We start from the raw sequence: 15,975 nt of genomic DNA on the forward strand, positions 1-15,975 counted from the left end.
TCTCTAGGTTAATTTATCCTAAGGCACAGTTTGAATTCTAATTATCCTTACTGTTGTGTGTGTTTGTTTCATGGCACTCATTCTAAGGTTCCTCAACCTCTCAGGCATCTATCTATGTTTATATCTGGTCTCCCACGGGGTAATAACAGGATTTCACATATCTCTTTGTATGTGGTGAATATACAAGGCTTGGTATTTTTAAGACCATGAATTACTGCCTCTGCCATTTGTTTTATTCCAACAATAGCTATGTCAAAAGCTCATTTTTTCCCACCGAGCCTTCCTTACTATACCAAAGGTTCCCAATTCATATCCTATTCATCCTAGAAACTTTCTTTTATCATAGGCCTTGCTAGTCATCACCTCCTTTCCAGGCAGTAGTCTCTAAAAAACAGCTCTCTTCTGGCCTCTGCTGGTCTGATAGGAGACAACTGTTTTGTAAATTCTTTTTCTTTCTTTCTTTTTTTTTTTTTTTAAGATTTTATTTATTTATTTGACAGAGATCACAAGCAGGCAGAGGCAGTCAGAGAGAGAGGAGGAAGCAGGCTCCCTGCTTAGCAGAGAGCCCGATGTGGGGCTCGATCCCAGGACTCTGAAATCACGACCTGAGCTGAAGGCAGCGGCTTAACCCACTGAACCACCCAGGCGCCCGTTTTGTAAATTCTTTAAGCGCACTCAGGTGTGAGCACTCTGGAGTTTTGTAAGTAACCATTCTGACAGCATCAACTCAGCAAAGAGAAAGATTTTGAGATGTCTCTTAAACTGCCAGGCTTGCTGAGAACAGACAGCAGGATGGTAAAACTTGAGATGTATTTCAAATGCTCATTTCTAAAGTGGTATTTTTTAAAAATTAAATTCCACAGTTACGTTAATATGTCAAGATTAACAAAATGAGATTTTTAGGGGTAGGTTTCTTTAAAAGCTTGCTACTTTGGAGGAAATTTGTAAAATTTTCCTAATTCTGATACATCATTTAGTATTGTGCCTGGTACAGATAAATGTTTGTTAAATAAATTTGTAAATGCTATTTGGTTTATGTAAAACTATTCCTTTTTCGGCTTGTATAAAACTATTCCTAACTGAATTAAGAAATGAAGGTAATCTGAGGAAGGTTTTTCAGTTATTTCTTTTAGAGGGCCCAAGAATGTGCTCTATACATTTTTATTTAAAAAAAAATTTAAGTAAACACTACTTCCAACGTGGGGCTTGAACTCATGACCCCAAGATCAAAACTTGCATGCTCTACAGACTAAGCCAGCCAGGCGCCCTCTATGCATTTTTTAACACATGCTAGACACAGTTTATCATGTGTTACTAATACACTGAGCCTACAAAACCAGCCTTTCTAGTTGGACCTTGGGAAATTTTTCACTACATGAAAGGTGTTGGAGAATAATCTCCTTCATTTTGTGCTTTTCTCAAGACATTTTACATCTTCCGTATACATTTAGGTAGCCATGATTAACTCACTGAGACTACAGCCTCTGATAATCTTTGGTTTCACGTGCTTTCATCAGGATACTTGCTTATCAAGGGCAGGAAAGCTGTTACTTATACGTTAAGTGCTAGCCTATAAGTTTTACACGTTTCCAAAGCTTAAAATCAGAGGTCTTTGGGGCACCTGGCTGGCTTAGTCAGTAGAAAGTGCGACTCTTGATCTCGTTTGTGAGTTCAAGCCCCATGTTGGCTGTGGAGATTACTTAAAAAAAAATTTAAGAAGATTATAGGCAGGAGTGCCTGGGTGGTTTAGTCCGTCAATCCTCCGACTCTTGATTTTTGGCTCAGGTCATGATCTCAGAGAGTCTGCTTGAGATTCTCATACCAGCCTTGACCCTCCCCCTCCCATCTCTCAAATAAATACATAAATCAAAAAAAAAGCTTATAGGCAACCTGAAATTATATAAACTACGCATAAATAGGATTGACATATTTATATTGAATATCTAATATGTCTAATGCTTTATAAATAAAGCCCTCTTATGCACATTTTAAAAAACAAGATTTTAAAAATTATTTTTAAGTAACCTCTATATCCTACATAGGGCTCAAATTCACCACCCCAAGATCAAGAGTTGTATGGTTCACTGACCAAGCCAGCCAGGCGCCCCTACATTATCTTTTTAAGTTTGAGAATGTAATATGTGTCATGTAATAGTTTTGCATTTAAATGTATCCTTCTAACTCATGTTCTTAAGAAAGTGTTTTTTTTAACTTCATTTATTTTATTTATTTTAATATTTTACATGTTTGAGAAAGAGAGTGAGCACTAGAAAGCACAACCAGGGGGAGTGGCAGGCAGAGGGAAAAGCAGGCTCCTCACTGAGCAGGGAGCCCAATGCAGGGCTAGATCCCAGAACCCTGATATTAGGATCTGGATATTTAGCCAACTGAGCCACTCAGGTGCCCTTGACCATTTCTACCTTTAAATGAAGTAACAAGGGGAACCTGGGTGGTTCAGTCAGTTAAGTGTCTGCTTTTGGCTCAGGTTATGATCGCAGGGTCTTGAAATCGAGCTCAGAGGGGAGCCTGCTTCTCCCTCTCCCCACCCCACTCGTGTTCTATTTGTTCTGCACGTTAACAAATAATCTTAAAAAAAAGGTAGAGATGGTCAATAACTCAGATAAAAGGGGAGGGGGGAAAAAAGGGAAGAGGGACCTCAGTTTACCTAACCTCACAGGTTGACCTTTAGAGAAAATGAAAAATGCTAGTTACGAATGGTTGGATTACTGTCAAGCTACCAGGAGGACAATCACTTGCTTCCTGTCTGTTTAAGGTACCTATTACTCTTTTCTATATATGTTTTTTAAAAGAGAGAGAGATATTTTTCTTTGAGAAAGCATGGGAGCAAATGTAGTGGGGAGGGTCAGAGAGAGTCTTTCGAGCAGGCTCCACACTCACACAGAGCTCGTTCCCAGGACCCCTAGATCACCACATGAGCAGAAACCAAGTCGGTCACTCAACTCACTCAGCCAACAAGGCACCCCTTAGGCTTCCTTTTAAAAAGGAAAACCCATTGGAGGTATAAAGCTCTAACAGCACATCCTGTGGTGCCCTGTTCAAATCCAGGTGTCTCTCAGATTTCTGGCCACCATACTCCAGTGGATATAAACTCTGGTTCTGTAACTAGGCAGTCCTGGGCTCTAATTTCAACTCAGTTATCAGAGGTAGCCAAGAGATTAATTCTGGCCCTTGAGAAACAGGGAAAGTTATTGGGTGGGGCCTTCCGGAAAACCTCTTTTTTTAAAGGATTTTATTTATTTGACAGAGGTAGCACAAACAGGGAGAACAGCAGGCAGAGAGAGAAGCAGACTCCTCACTGAGCAAGGAGCCCAAATCAGGACTTGATCCCAGAACCCTGGGATTATGCCCTGAGTTGAAGGCAGATGTTTAACCAACTGAGCCACCCAGCTCTCCCTTTCTGGAAAACTTTTCAAGTTTATTTATTTAAGTGTAGAATTCTCTACACCCAATGTGGGGCTTGAACTCACTACCCTGAGATCAAGAGTTGCACGCTCTTCTTTTTTTTTTTTTAAAGATTTTATTTATTTATTTGACAGAGAGAGATCACAAGTAGGCAGAGAGGCAGGCAGAGAGAGAGGAGGAAGCAGACTCCCTGCTGAGCAGAGAGCCCGATGCAGGACTCGACCCCAGGACCCTGAGATCATGACCTGAGCCGAAGGCAGCGGCTTAACCCACTGAGCCACCCAGGTGCCCAAGAGTTGCACGCTCTTCTGATTGAGCCAGCCTGGTGCCAAGCCCCCGATCCCCATCCCCAAGTTTATTTAAAGTGGAAAACTTTAAAAGGGACAGAAGCAAATGACATGTATTTTTCTTTTCCCTTCCTTCTGTCTAGAACATGGACATGATGACGGAGGTGGCATAACTGCTTGATAGCGACAAGGTTGAAGGCCACATGCAAAGTATGAAAGAGCAGAAAGATGGAGGAATCTGGGTCTATGAGGGCGTCATGGGGTTGCACTGATGAGCCTTAAACTGCTGACCTCCAGACTTTTTAATGTGAGAAAAATAAAACCAGTCATTTGTTGTTTAATCTGTTTTTTGGGTCCATTTTTTTTGCAGCTTAAATGTTAAGCTGACAAATGAATTCACAAGATTATTCAAGGATTAAAAGAGAAAAATCTATGTGAAGAGTATAACACAGTTCCTGGCCTATAGCAAGTTACCACTGAATGGTTGCTATTATTTTGGAGAGGTTGGTTGACTGCCAACAGGGAACAAAAATCAAACATAGGATAAACAATTTGGGAAGTGAAGAAAAGTGCTGAATAGATGCTATGATAGGGTTGTAAAAAAATTCAGAACACATTCAGAGCCCAGCCGTGCATGCTCATAAGGGGTCTGAATTATAGTAGATACTCATTGTATGTGATTTCTTTTGCGATCCTCTCTGAGAACACAAACTGATGTCATTTATTCATATGAGAACCTTGATCAATGAAGATGAGACTAAGCAGAGATTTTTAGGACTCTGAGAAGGGCTTTATGTAAACAGATTTCAGTGAGGCATTCCATTCCATGTTTCATGTTCTCCTGCTTAAGCAGTACTGTCAAGATATGGATTAAAGAAATACTCAAAAAAGGCACCGATAAAGAAAATGCCACCGGAAATGGTGACACAGATGTGGTCTGCCATCTTGATGACTCAGATACTAGGTCCTAGAGGAACAGAAATTTGCTGAATGGAGAAATCTATTTTGTTGCCAAATTGGAAGTTAATGTCAGTCATTCCAGAGAAACAATACTACTGAACTTGAACACATGAGCAGAGAAGAACTTCACAAATTCAGCTTGAAAACTACACCAGCAAAGTATAATGAAAAAAGCCATGTGAAGACCTGGAATATTATGATCAGATCAGAGAACTATGTTAATTTGTAACATAGTTATATGTGGTTGTGATTGAGCCTCCAAAGCAATGCACTGCAGAATAGTAACACATTTCAAGTAAACAAAAGAAAGAAGCTGGAAAGTTTAAAGGACTATTAAAATTTAGCTTTTTTTTTTTTTAAGATATAAATATCTGACACTAGAATGACCCATAGAAGCACAACTGTTCAAGAGAATGAAAAACACAAAGCCACTGCTGAAAGTAAATACCAAGGGGAGGCTGAGTAAAAAGAAAAGATAGGAAAGACAATAAATCACAGACTACAACTATCATATTTTCAAAATTGTAATTAGGTATTACCAAATAAAGTAAATAAACAACTCTTAAGTTAGAGTGCAAAATGAAAGCACCTTATTGTTTTAAAGGCGCAAAAACAAGACAATACAACATAAGCATATCCACATTTTAAATAGTTGTGTGGTGGGTAAATGCCATTTAAAAACACTTTCAATAGAAAAATGATTTATAAGTCAGTTTACAGGAGATCAAAAAAAAATCAATGTTTAATACCAACTTTAACTATAAATAACTAAAAAGAAACAAACTGCCCCCTATTGGGCTTTTGCTTCAACATCTATGTCTTCTGCTCTTTGCTTTTTGGAGAAAACATTGCATTGTAAGGCTGCCGTCTTTTGGGACGAGGACAAGGATCATGATCTTCCTTAATGTAACCTTAAAAACAAATGACAAATTTAGAAGATTGTACTTGCAACATGTATTTCTTTCAGTATATACCAGTAACATCTGTCTTATTTAATGCACTCTAGTTTACATGATCCTCTGATTATTAGCTGTGCAATGTTAATGAATGACTTCACTACTTAGCATCAGTTTCCTCGTTTATACTAACAATAGCAGCAAACATTTATCAAATGTGTTGTATACATTATCTCAGCTAATGCTCACATTCCTTTGAAGTAGCTTCCACTATATCTCCTTCACAGATGAGGTGACGGAGGCCCAAGAGATCAAAGAACTTGCTCAAGTTCACAAAGCTATGTTAGTGGAAGAGGGGGGACTTTGCCCAAGATCGGTCTAACCTCCGGAACCAGAGCTCATGAGTACTTTCCTAGTCTGCCTCCTACAGGTTGCAAATGGAGACAAACCGCTAAACAAGAACTCTTCACTATTAGAATTCCGGGTGCTTATCAAAGGCTTTCTGTGGCAGATACTTCTTTAAACGACGTGCCCCTATACTCTTCATCCACCTGATTCTCCTAAGGCAACTCGAATCACGTGGTCTGCATTCTGTCATATCCCCTTAAGGTCATGGTAGGTGTAAAAACACAGGCTCTATCTAGATTGTTTAATTCTATTTGATGACCAGGCAGCATCATTATGTCAAAGAGAATGTAATTTGGCTTGTTAATGGGGAAAATGAAAATATGGGAATAGTCACAAGAGACTTCGCACCTTTTGGAAAAACTATCTTACTACTTGATATCCTCAGCTTCAAAGCTGTATACATTCTCAAATCATATTAAATGTCAGTGCCATATTTGAATGAGCTACTTCCAACAGTCCTCTAAACAAAGGTTCTTTTTACTCAGATGTGGTTTATAAATACCCGGCATTCTAAGTGAGGTTTTAAAAGCTAAAATTCAGACTAGTTGCTTTAAGAAGATGCTCTCTTTTTAACAATATAGCTTTGCTAGCAACTTTTGTAATGTTATTATTTTACTAAAAGTCATTTTGATTGTAAGAGAAATTAACTTTCTGAAATTTGAATGATAAGGATATTGAATGCACAATCATATTAAAGTGATTATACACAATCTCTGATTTCAATGGCATGACTCAGAGTTAAAGATGAGCCTTTTAACTTTAGGAATTTGTTTTTATGTCAAAGAACTAGCCCTTGAGCAGAAGGTAAGAGGAACCATGGGGGAAAAGTCTAATGGTTAGACTTGGGTATATACAGTATTTTAAAAAAAGTAATTACAAAATGTTATAATCTTTCACCTCTTTCCATACACGTCTGAGTGGAAGGAAAACCAACTTCCCAGAAATTCTCTGGTGTGTTTGGTGGAATGTAGCGGAAGCGATGTCTTGAACAGGAAGCCAATTTCTTTTCTCTTTCTTCTGCTGGAATATCTGCATAATACTAATAATAAAAACTGCTAAGTTTTTCACTTAGAAATAATAAAGGGACTGTTAGGCTTATTGATTATAAACTAGAAGCTACTAAAGAAAGCAGTTAAAGTATTCAGCACATTAAGGAAAACACTCACTGAAGATAATATTAGTAATTAATACTAACAGTAACTAGTGCTGGTCTGTGAAATGTTTGCTCCACAAATGAGAAAAGGAGCTTGGAGTTTGTATCACAATGTAAACCAATATGCTGCTTTTCTCATCAATAAGGTCTTATAATTAATAAAAAACCAAACCCAAAAAACAGCCCCCTCCCCCCGCAAAATGCCAGCTTAGCTTTACGGCACGCTGAGTAATGAGCTGATTTATATACTTGTGCAAATTCAACTATCAGACCAGTAACAAAACTATACTTTGAACAGTACTTTTTTTAGTTGTTATTTGGATATAACATGCGTGTTTTGAAGTAATTTTCTTATCCAAGTTTTTACAAATGGAAGTTTAGCTTTGAATGTTGAAGCCTTCATGATTTCCCCCTTTAAACTATTTTTTTTTCCAATTAGGATCAAAGACATATGATTTTTTGCAATTGCAACCCAAAGAATTTGAACATCATTAAAAACAAGGTTAAAATTTGTATGTAAAAAATGTACAAGTCCTTCAAGCTCTAGCCCTAAGAAAACAAAGCAGCAGTATAAAGCTTAATAGAACATATGACAGGATCACACAGTCCAGCTAATTCCACCTCATACTTGAGAAACTGAAAATCAAACTGATGATTTATTGACAGTATCTTCTATGGAAAGTGGCAGACTGGGGCGCCTGGGTGGCTCAGTGGGTTAAAGCCTCTGCCTTCGGCTCAGGTCATGATCCCAGCATCCTGGGATAGAGCCCCGCATCGGGCTCTCTGCTCTGCGGAGAGCCTGCTTCCTCCTCTTTCTTCCTGCCTGCTTCTCTGCCTACTTGTGATCTGTCTGTCAAATAAATAAATAAAATCTTAAAAAAAAAAAAAAAGTGGCAGACTAAGGGCTAAAACTTAAGTTTGAAGGAAAGGTGTTTTGAATACCTCTGAAACAACTTTTTTGGGGGTTATCTTTTTCATCTTTCTCATTGCTGTGAGTACAAGTCTTGGTTACCTTAGCCTGGACATGGGACGGGATAACCCTAATTAGAGGATCATGATTATAATCAATTCAGAGAAACACTGCCACCACATTACAACACATACAAGAGCAACAGTGGGCTGGTGTAGCTGTAACACAGTGAGCAACCGGGACAGTGGCAGAAGATAAAATCAGAGAGAAGTGGGGTGTCGTCCTTGATAAGGGTTTTGGGTTTTATTTCTGAGCGCAATGGGAAGACATGTAGGGGTTTCGGGCAAAGAAATGACATGATTTAATTTTTATTCTAAAAAGATCATTAGACAACAAAAGATCATTGTGTTAAAAAGCACACAGTGAAGACAGAAATCAAGTAGATGTCAGTCCTAGCCAAGCCACTCGGTGCTGCTGCTCTCAGGCCCTGTCCTGCCCCTTGATACCCAGGATCCTGGACTCCCAATCCTCTGGCAGGGAGACCAGGAATTGAAGCACTTAGTGCCGACAGAAGGACCTTTAATCCTAACTTCCCCACTGGGGGCAAAAAAAACCCATTAACATCTCAGAAATATCTTTCTTTAAAAAGAAAGAACATTAAAAAACAAACAAAAACATACACTGTGAGGAGACAAGTATAAAAAAGAAAAGAAAAACGAGGACAGAGGTATATGGGAATTCTCTGTACTTTCTGCTCAGTTTTGCTGTGATCTAACACGACTTTCCAAAAACAGTTGATTAAAATAAACCAACAGAAGGAAAGCACTTAGAAGCCAATTATTTCAATAGCCCAGACAAGATGAAATGGAGCTTTGGTCCAGGCGGATAGTGGTGGTGATATCAAGTGCATGGAAATGGGATAACTATGAAGACAGAACTGGTGGGATTTGCTGATAGATCCATTACTGAGATATGAAAGAAGAAAAGATAACTATAAGAACGTTGGTTTAAACAGCCAGAAGAATGGGGATAGAGGAGAATCAGGTGATGTTTGGGAATCAGCGGCAGAAACTGTTTGCTTTTGGATATGCTGAAATGTGAGATGATTATTACACTTCCACATGGGTATGACATATTCCACAGGAAGAAAACATTGGGATACATTTAAGAACTGTAAGCATTGGGGTGCCTGGGTGGCTCAGTGGGTTAGGGCCACTGCTTTCGGCTTTTATTTAGTTTTATTTATTTATTTAGTTTTGAAGATTTTATTTATTTGAGGGGAGGGGAAGCACAGAGGGAGAATGAGAGGGAGAAGCAGATTCCCCACTGAGCAGGGAGCTTGATTCAGGCTTGATGCCAGGACCCTGGGATCATGACTGGAGCTTGCAAGGCAGACACTTAATTGACCGAGCCACCCAGGCGCCCTGAGACAATGGTTTTTAGAGCCTGAATAATAATATAGGAAATGATTCCTGAGAGAAGGAAGGAATCTGTGTTTTCAAGAACTTTTTTCTAACTGGTAGTGTTAGTTCCAGATTGTAAAGAATTACAGTTTTAACTCAAAACTGGAGGCTTGACCATGGTCTTTAGTTAAGAAATCATCACATATTCAAATTTGTGTTACGAAAACTCATGATACAGATTTTGCTTGTACTGTCAAACTGCTTTCCAAAATTGCGATCTCTATACTCCCACTGTTAGTTAAGAGCCTATTTCTCACCAAATGCTTACTCACCTGCACTACAAGCTATCCATAAATAACTTTAATCTGCTGGTTATAAAATTTTCTAGCCCACAGCTGTTAAAAGGAAAATTTAAAGGAAACTAAATCACTAGAGGCAAGCGCCTAAAAGCCAACAGACAGCAAGGGAAGAAATTAAAAAACATGTTTCAAGAAAACACAGAGCCTGCCTGAGATATTTAGTGATGGTTGGTTAGTACTACTTCTACTTCAATAGTCCAAGATAACCAATGTATAAAAGGAAAATATAATTGTGTTCTAAGGATGACATAGAGCTTGCTCATTGCATTGTGTTTAGGAAAGAGTGGGGAGAAAGTTAAGAGATTATAGTTATACCAGTTATTTAGAAAAAAAAAATTATGAATATATCTCATTTCCTGAGAGTGCTGGGATAAAAAATAAATGTTAAAGTTTCCTACTAAAATATCAGAATTTTCCCCAAATAGTATATGAATAAGGAAGGGCCTCTGCTGTAATATAACACTAGGGGAAAAAAATTAAACAAATACAAATAAACACAGAAAAGAAAAATGGCACAAATGTTTTTAAGTTGGTAAAAAGACGAGGGCTTAGGTTCCAGATTCACTTAATGAAAATCTGACAGATTGAGGGCTTTCATTTCCAAGTATTTAGATCTTCCAAGTCACAGCCAGTGTGCTCTTTACTTACCCATCCTGCTATTCCTGGGTCAAATGAGGTTTCTACATAAAAATATAGTTCTATGATTTTTAAATCATGCATTTCTAATCTATAAAGCCGTATTTTAAAAAACCCACCAGATAGGATTCACATTCGTACTTACAATTTCACATTCCTTACATGTGTGTCCAAGCAATTTTCTTCTCTCTTCTTTTTTCCGAACTACCTCAATATGAGGAAAATTTTGTAAGCCAGTCTCTCTGGAAGAAAAATGAATTAAATTTAAAAATTAATCCATTTGTTACTACAAAGACCTTTGGCTTAGATTTTTAATTAATGAAGGTGAGGGCCCAGAGGAGAAATAATCCCCAAACATTCATTCATTTAATTTGAAATGTTTACTAAGTATATTAGAAAAACACATTTTTTCATGCATTCTTCCTTAAATCCTTATTAGGTGCTTACTGTATGTCAGGTATTTTTATGTATATTGTTCTCTAACTGGAAAAGATAACTATTACTTTCTATTTTGCCTCTGATTGGCTGAATATAATATACAAGATAACCTAGTTTATCTTAAATATTTAAATATTTTAAATATTTTAGGGCGCCTGGGTGGCTCAGTTGGTTAAGCAACTGTCTTCGGCTCAGGTCACGGTCCTGGAGTCCCAGGATGGAGTCCTGCATCAGGCTCCCACCTCCATGGGGAGTCTGCTTCTCCCTCTGACCTTCCTGCCTCTCATGCTCTCTCTCACTGTCTCTCTCTCAAATAAATAAATAAATAATAAAATCTTTAAAAAAAAAATTTATGTATTTACTTAGAGAGAGAGACAGAGAGAGAGAGTGAGGGGCTGTGGGGAGAGGCAGAAAGAAAACTCCAAGCAGGCTCTGAGCTGAGCATGGAGCCTGATGGGGCTCGATCTCACAGCTCTGAGATCATGACCTCAGGTGAAGCCAAGAGTCAGATGCTTTTAAAAAATAATTAATTAATTAATTAAAAAAAAAGATTTTATTTTATTTATTTTACAGAGAGACACAGTGAGAGAGAGGTAATACAAGCTGGTGGAAAGGGAGAAGGAAATGCAGGCTACCCACTGAGCAGGGAGACTGATGCAGGGCTCGATCCCCGCTCAGTCCTGGGACCATGACCTGAGCAGAGGCAGTTGCTTAACAACTGAGCCACCCAGGTGTCCCAAGAGTCAGATGCTTAACTGAGGAGTCACCCAGGTGCCCCTAAAATAACCTAATTTAGAAAGAAATACTGTACTATTAAAGCCAGGAATTGGTGTTCTATAACATAACCAAGGAAGAGAGTAACTATCTATTAACTCAGTTTTCTTTAAGAACTTGTATTTCCGGACGCCTGGGTGGCTCAGTTGGTTAAGCAGCTGCCTTCAGCTGGTCATGATCCCAGCGTCCTGGGATCGAGTCCCACATCAGGCTCCTTGCTTGGCAGGGAGCCTGCTTCTCCCTCTGCCTCTGCCTGCCATTCTGTCTGCTGTGCTTGCTCTCTCCCCATCTCTCTCTCTGATAAATAAATAAAATCTTAAAAAAAAAAAAAAAAAAAAAAAGAACTTGTATTTCTGGGCTAACCCACTCCTCCACCCCCCAAAAAGAGATTTTTCTGTGTACATTATGTGTCATTTTCTCTAAAAATTTTTGTTTTCATTTTTCTTTTTTCAAGATTTTATTTATTTATTTGACACAGAGAGAGAGGTCACAAGCAGGCAGAGAGGCAGGCAGAGAAGGGGAAGCAGGCTCCCTGATGAGCAGAGAGCCCGATGCGGGCCTCGATCCCAGGACCCTGAGATCATGGCCCGAGCTGAAGGCAGAGGCTTAACCCACTGAGCCACCCAGGCACACTCTAAAAATTTCTTTTTCTGCCTCCATGCCCCCTGGATTCTTCAAAATGTTAGGAATAATTATTTGCGTTTGTCCTTAAATGGATCAGATCCTACTGAGAACTACTGGGAATCTAGGAGGGTCAAAGGCACTGAGCTATGGGTTAATGAGGTATATATAGAGGGCTTTGGGAAGAAAAAGCAAGCAGAAGTACAGATGTTTTTAATATACTGTATCGTGCTTTAAGTTTTATTTTTTATTTTATTTTATTTTATTTTTAAGATTTTATTTATTTATTTGACAGAGAGATCACAAGTAGGCAGAGAGGCAGGCAGAGAGAGAGAGAGGAGGAAACAGACTCCCTGCTGAGCAGAGAGCCCGATGTGGGACTCGATCCCAGGACCCTGAGATCATGACCTGAGCCGAAGGCAGTGGCTTTACCCACTGAGCCACCTAGGCGCCCTCGTGCTTTAAGTTTTAAAGCTCAATATAGAAAAGTCCCAAACTTACAAAATAGGTAAATGAAGACTTGTGATGGTATACATATCTGTTTATATTAGAAACATCCCCAGAGAGCTTCAAGAGCCCGACTCACAAAAACCGATTTGTAAAACAACTTGTTGGGACAGTATCTACTCCTCTGAAGCATTCTGATCCCATGCCCCTCTAGTTGGCAAGCACTTTCTCTCAAAGGGAAGCTTTAATTGCTCTATGTCAAGTATACGAGGTTATAGATCCTGTGGGGGCTTAAGCCCAAGAACTCTCAACTTTAGAGCAATCTATAAGTTAAAAAGACAGATAAAAAATGCTTTCTTTCAAATGGTTTATGGACTCTTAAAAGCTTATATAGGGTACATTTTGGCTGTACCCTCTCCTCTGAGTATTGTTTATTCTGCTACTGTTGTTCTAATGCTGCAGGGAATCTCCTACGACTGGCATCTGTACTAGACCTTAAAGCATCACCTAAGAGATTACTAAGCTTCTTGTCGCTCATACAAAACAAAAACCAGTATTGTCTGTGGGGAAAGGAACAGTGCTAATTTTAAGATTTTTGCCATCCTCATGCCTTATACCCACCTCCTATGTCTCCAGCTATGTAGTGGTTTCAGAATAATATAAAATTACTCATATTTTTAAGAAGTTAGTGTACTTTCAATATCAAACACTTGAAATGACAGTTCTTACTCTGCAGTCTCTAAGGACTCTATCGCAAAGATACACAAAAATATAAAAAGAAAACGTACAACATTATTCACTGCAGCGTTCAGTGTTAGCATAACTGTAAATACTCCAAATACCCATTACTAAGGAATAGACTATGGTACAAACAATAAAGTACTGTGCAACTAAAAAGAGAAATGCGGAATACTACTATACGCTATTATGAGTGATTTTCTAGGATATATGCTTAAATGAAAAAAGCAAAAGCAAAACACGAAAAGTATACATAGTATTCTACCATTTGTTTAAGGGGAGAGAGAATGACCATATATTTCTGTATAGATATTGGCTTTTATTTTTTAAAATGGATTGACAACCCTATTTTTAAACAAATGGTAGGGAGCTAATATGGTAGAGGGGGCAATGAAGGAAACCAGCTATATTGGAATATACCCTGTTTTGTATCTTCTAGTACCATGTATATATTTTACATAATTTAGGAAAAGAATTAAAGATAAAAGAAACTACAAAATTCAAAGGCAAAACAAACCAAACCCAGGGACTGAGTCACAGTGACACATCTACATAAAAAGTAATTATTCCAAACAGCTTTAAAACACAATGCCTGGACTGTACATTCAGAATATACCTTTTCTTTTCGCTTTCAGAATTTTTATTTTATGAAAAGATGTAGATATCATGGTTGTTCCAATAGAATATATCTTAAGAACAAAAAACCCCAAAAGACATCTTAAACCATTTTCATAAGTCATACTATTGGTGATAGTTTATATTATTCTGAGACTGCTCTATATATTAAAAAATAAGTTAAATGAGAAATTATGTTGTAGCACTGAGAAGTGGGATTCTCATTAGGCGGAAGTAGGTAAGATGTGAGACAGAAGAGGTTATTACATAAAAAGTTCGAACTGGTGCTATCAATGTGAAAAAGTGTAGTTATCTTAAAAAACGAAACAAAAACCTTAATCCTAACTGTCCACCTAAAAGATCTAGAAACAATGACTAACTGTGGCAATGAGCAACCGTAGCAGTTAGACTAAAACACATGAATCCATTAGTTCATAATGACCTGAAAAATAAAAACTCCCTAGTCACATTTGGGATGCTAGGGTACTGTTTCTTTGGAGAATTGGTAAATAAAGGAATTAAGCATTTAGCAACAAAACAACAGCTCTTATCTATTAGAGTCTTACAGGCATCAATAAAAATTTGTCTTGGCCTGTCAGATCTCTAAAATTCTCAAAAGAAATAAGTAGAAAATAAACTTCGCTTCTTAAGTGACTCAATTTGCTAGCATCATAACTTGAAAAAAAGACATAAAATTTTTTTTGAATTGAATTGCTATGCCTAAATTCACTTCTAGAATGATTAGTATATGATTAAAAGTTATAGAATTTGCCATCTATGGGGAAGCTGGAGGCTCAGTCAGTTAAGCATATGACTTCAGCACAGGTCATGATTTCAGGGTCCTGGGATGGATGGAGCCCCATGTTGAGTTTTCCCACTCAATAGGGACGCTGCTTCTCCCTCTACCTCTGCCCCTCCTCCTGCTTGTCCTTTTTGTCTCAAATAAGTAAAATCTTAAAAAAAAAAAAAAAAAAGGAATTGCCATCTTTGAATAAAAGGCACAAAGCAGCATTATCGTTCAAAATATAAGATGCGCAGTTTTTCTTTTAAGGTTTAAAAAATCCTCACACAACAATTCTCAAGCTTGCCACCGAAAATCTGATACTATATAATGGTTACAATAAATAATACAACAAATTCCTAAAGTTCATATAAAGTCCCTACTAAAACAGAACAAGAATAAAATCATTTGTTATAAAAAAGAGAGAAAATAACTATTACCACTGTCAAAAAAAGAGTAGTGGTGATATAATTTCCTTATTTGTAAATTTGTCATTTTTATGCTTCAGTCCCTCTGTTGTTAAATCATAAGGTAATGACACAAACTTGATTTTAACCAAAGTAGCAATTTAACAGTTCAGAGGTACTCTGACAAAGATAGTTCCGTTGTACTTCCAATCACATCGCTGGTATTAATCAAGACCAACTTACCTTCCATCATCTTTAAAATATGGCTCCACAAATGCTTTCTGTTTGACTTTATCTTGTTTATCACCAGGAACTGTAAACAAAACACACATACCACGAACTGAATGCAGAACTGAGAAACAGCTTTTTTGGAACAAGAATGACCTATATCAGAACTTCCATTCTTTCCAGATTTCATACTCTAGGCTCCTGGGCAACTTGTTTAAGTTTTCTGTAACTAATTTTCTCTTTCTTTTTCATCTGCACAATGAGATGGGTGCTGATTATCTTGTGTACCTCAGAAATACTAGAGATAAAAATCTTACCTATAAAACCATTTTAGATTTAAAAACTATATATAAAAAGCATATCTACGTATGTATATATTGTATATAAAATTATTTTAGAATTCAAAAGAGTTATTCTGATGCCCATTACCATTTGGCACCAAACAACAATAAGCAGCTTTTAATATGTTTCACTTACTAGTCCTGCTGATT

General features: G+C 37.8%; 1 protein-coding gene across 6 annotated transcripts in view; it reads right to left on the bottom strand.

The window, feature by feature from the left end:
* Positions 1-15,975, bottom strand: part of RBBP8 (RB binding protein 8, endonuclease) — a 146,270-nt gene that overhangs the window by 36,455 nt on the left and 93,840 nt on the right. For 5 of the 6 annotated variants that reach the window (XM_032310040.1, XM_032310037.1, XM_032310038.1 and 2 more), the window contains 2 exons: positions 15,500-15,569; positions 10,581-10,677 (listed from right to left, as the gene is read on the bottom strand). In XM_032310040.1, the coding sequence (XP_032165931.1) occupies positions 10,581-10,677; positions 15,500-15,569 (167 nt within the window). Of the gene's footprint in view, positions 1-5,071; positions 5,582-6,871; positions 7,014-10,580; positions 10,678-15,499; positions 15,570-15,975 lie in introns of those variants that run through there. The other variant, XM_032310041.1, reaches the window with a different exon arrangement.

This window comes from Mustela erminea, chromosome 13, assembly GCF_009829155.1.
Source record: "Mustela erminea isolate mMusErm1 chromosome 13, mMusErm1.Pri, whole genome shotgun sequence".
Classification (NCBI taxonomy): domain Eukaryota; kingdom Metazoa; phylum Chordata; class Mammalia; order Carnivora; family Mustelidae; genus Mustela; species Mustela erminea.